Source organism: Pygoscelis adeliae, unplaced genomic scaffold (assembly GCF_000699105.1).
Source record: "Pygoscelis adeliae isolate BGI_AS28 unplaced genomic scaffold, ASM69910v1 Scaffold664, whole genome shotgun sequence".
NCBI classification, from domain to species: domain Eukaryota; kingdom Metazoa; phylum Chordata; class Aves; order Sphenisciformes; family Spheniscidae; genus Pygoscelis; species Pygoscelis adeliae.
The window spans coordinates 1,630,467-1,632,691 of NW_008824762.1; the positions used below are offsets into that span (position 1 = coordinate 1,630,467).

General features: G+C 51.2%; 1 protein-coding gene across 1 annotated transcript in view; it reads left to right on the top strand.

The window, feature by feature from the left end:
- Positions 1-333: 333 nt before the first annotated feature.
- The window catches only part of RPL37A (ribosomal protein L37a), a 5,372-nt gene continuing 3,480 nt past the window's right edge, over positions 334-2,225 (top strand). The window contains exon 1 of the mRNA XM_009323549.1: positions 334-405. Within this exon, the coding sequence (XP_009321824.1) occupies positions 334-405 (72 nt within the window). The remainder of the gene's footprint in view (positions 406-2,225) is intronic.

The following is a 2,225-nucleotide window of genomic DNA, read 5'->3' on the forward strand; positions in this document are numbered from 1 at the left end:
AGCAGGCTCAGACAGGATCTCCAAGGCTTGCTGATGAGAATTTGTACAAGGTAGTGTGCAGGTTGCCAGTGAGACCCACGGGCAGGCTCAGGAGCATGCAGTGCTCTTGGGGTCTCTTACACCTGCCCATCGAAGATGGTGTAACTAACTTTTTGGCATTATCTAAAGCCCAATAGAGTAAAGGGAAGCACCCATTTTATTGGGTCTTGGAGCATCTTACTGTGACTGGTTACCTGCTTGTACACCTGTGTCTGCTCTCACCCATGTTATGGCAGGGCATGTTTAGAGGAAGGATGCCAAACCAGGAACAGATAAAAATACCTGAACAACAAAATGGAGCAGTTCAAACTACATCTTCAGTACATGAAGCTGGCCAGCCTGCGGCATGCAGAAGAGTTCAAGGTGGTGGGCTGTCGAGGCAAGGCTTTTGGAGCTGTGCTGGCCTGTCTGCATCTGTCTTCTCAGTTACTTGGAAACGTACATTTATTTTGGCAGTGCTGGAAAATGGCTGTCATCTGAGGGGATTGGGTTTGGTTGTTGGCAGAGCTGTCTGTAATACTGGTAGATGAAGGGTATGACCAGGCGCTGTGCTGTCACAGCGAACTAACTCTGTAGATACAGACTGGAGAATAGCAGTAGATCCTCTGTCCTGGATGTGTTGGCTGACTTTTTTTTTTTTTAACCAAATAGTCACAAAGCAGCCAAAGGAACTTTTTGTTTTCTTCTTTATTTTTTTCTTTTAATACGTTGGTATCAAAGATGTATCCTGTGAGTCATCGTTATGATGAGGATCTGAAAAGGGCAAATATATTCCTAGGATATATCAAATGAGATTTTGACTCAGCAGAGGGAGATTTAAATACCGTTGCCTAAAGCCCTGCTGAGCCCTCATCTGGAACAGGGCTCTGGCCCACCGGCTCCCGGGAGGACCTGCTCAGACAGGAGCAGAGCTTGCAGGGATGATCAGGGAACAGGGAGCCTGGCACGACAGAGGGAATTGAAAATGTGAGTGTTCAAACCCTCAAAGCAAGAGCCAAGAGGGGATGCGGCGTTTTCCATGAGCATCCCTGAAAGTACGGGCCCCAGCCGGGGAAAGGCTTACATAGTGGCAGGGTATGCTCTAGTCGTTAATTCCCTATTAATTAAACAGACTGCAAATGATGAGGAGGGCTGTCACAGGTCGAGGCAGCTGGGGTGGGTACGGGGCTGTCATGGGAGGAAAAGCACCTGCAAAAAGTACCCGGGAATGGTTTCTCCAGGTGGGCTGGGCATCCCCGGCTCCCTCCTGGCGGGAGGGGAGGGCTGCAGCTGGTTCTGCGCATCAAAAAGCTCTCGGGCTAACCGGATTACATTTCTTAATGGAGGTTAATGGGTTGTTAATCCTGTTACGAGCATTGCAGCTCAGCGGCACACGTTTCGCTCGCCTGTGCCGGGTCCAAGCGGTGCAGGAGCCCTCCTGGGTCCCAGCCTCGTGCTTTGGTGCCGGTGATGGAGGCGGCTCGGGTGCCCCGGGCGTCCGGGGGCACTGTCTGGGTGCCAGGCGTCCACCTCCACGGGGGCACACGGAGGCTTTTAGGGCTGGTTGTCTCAATACTGGATGACCCTTACGAAATTGGGTAGATGCCGTGGTTGCACCTCATCGGGATATCTTGAAACCTCTGGGTTTAAGGCTGGTAGGTTTTAAGATTAGAATTCATCCTCATTGATCGATATTTGTTTATGTATGTATTTATTTATTTATTTATTTTTACCCCTTTGGCAGCTCCAGTCTGGTTTGCTGTTCCTTTTTTAAGTCTGACATCTACCTACTACTTATTCTCTTTATAAACGAGGTGAGTGAACGTAACTGCTCCACCTCCTTTCCTGCTGTGACCTCCTTGGGTGGAAATCCAGGAATCTGAGCTCTCGCGCTGCATCTCCCGTCCGGCGCTGCTGGGGCTGACGTACCGCTTGGGTTTCGCACTGATACACGGTGTTTTCTGAGCGATGCATCCCCCAACATCACGCCGCAAGTGCGTTGCGGTTTGTGTGCTTTAGGTAACCCTATTGTCATGGGATAAACGTACGGACTGTGCAACGCGACCATAGAGCTACGCACCACCACGGTGCAGACAGACCCACTCCGAGTCCCATCCTCTCCGCTCTCTGTCGCCTTGCTCCCTCACTTCCGGCCGCGACGGCTCATACTGCGTCTGCGCAGGGGGGGTTTCTCTTTCAGCGTCGGC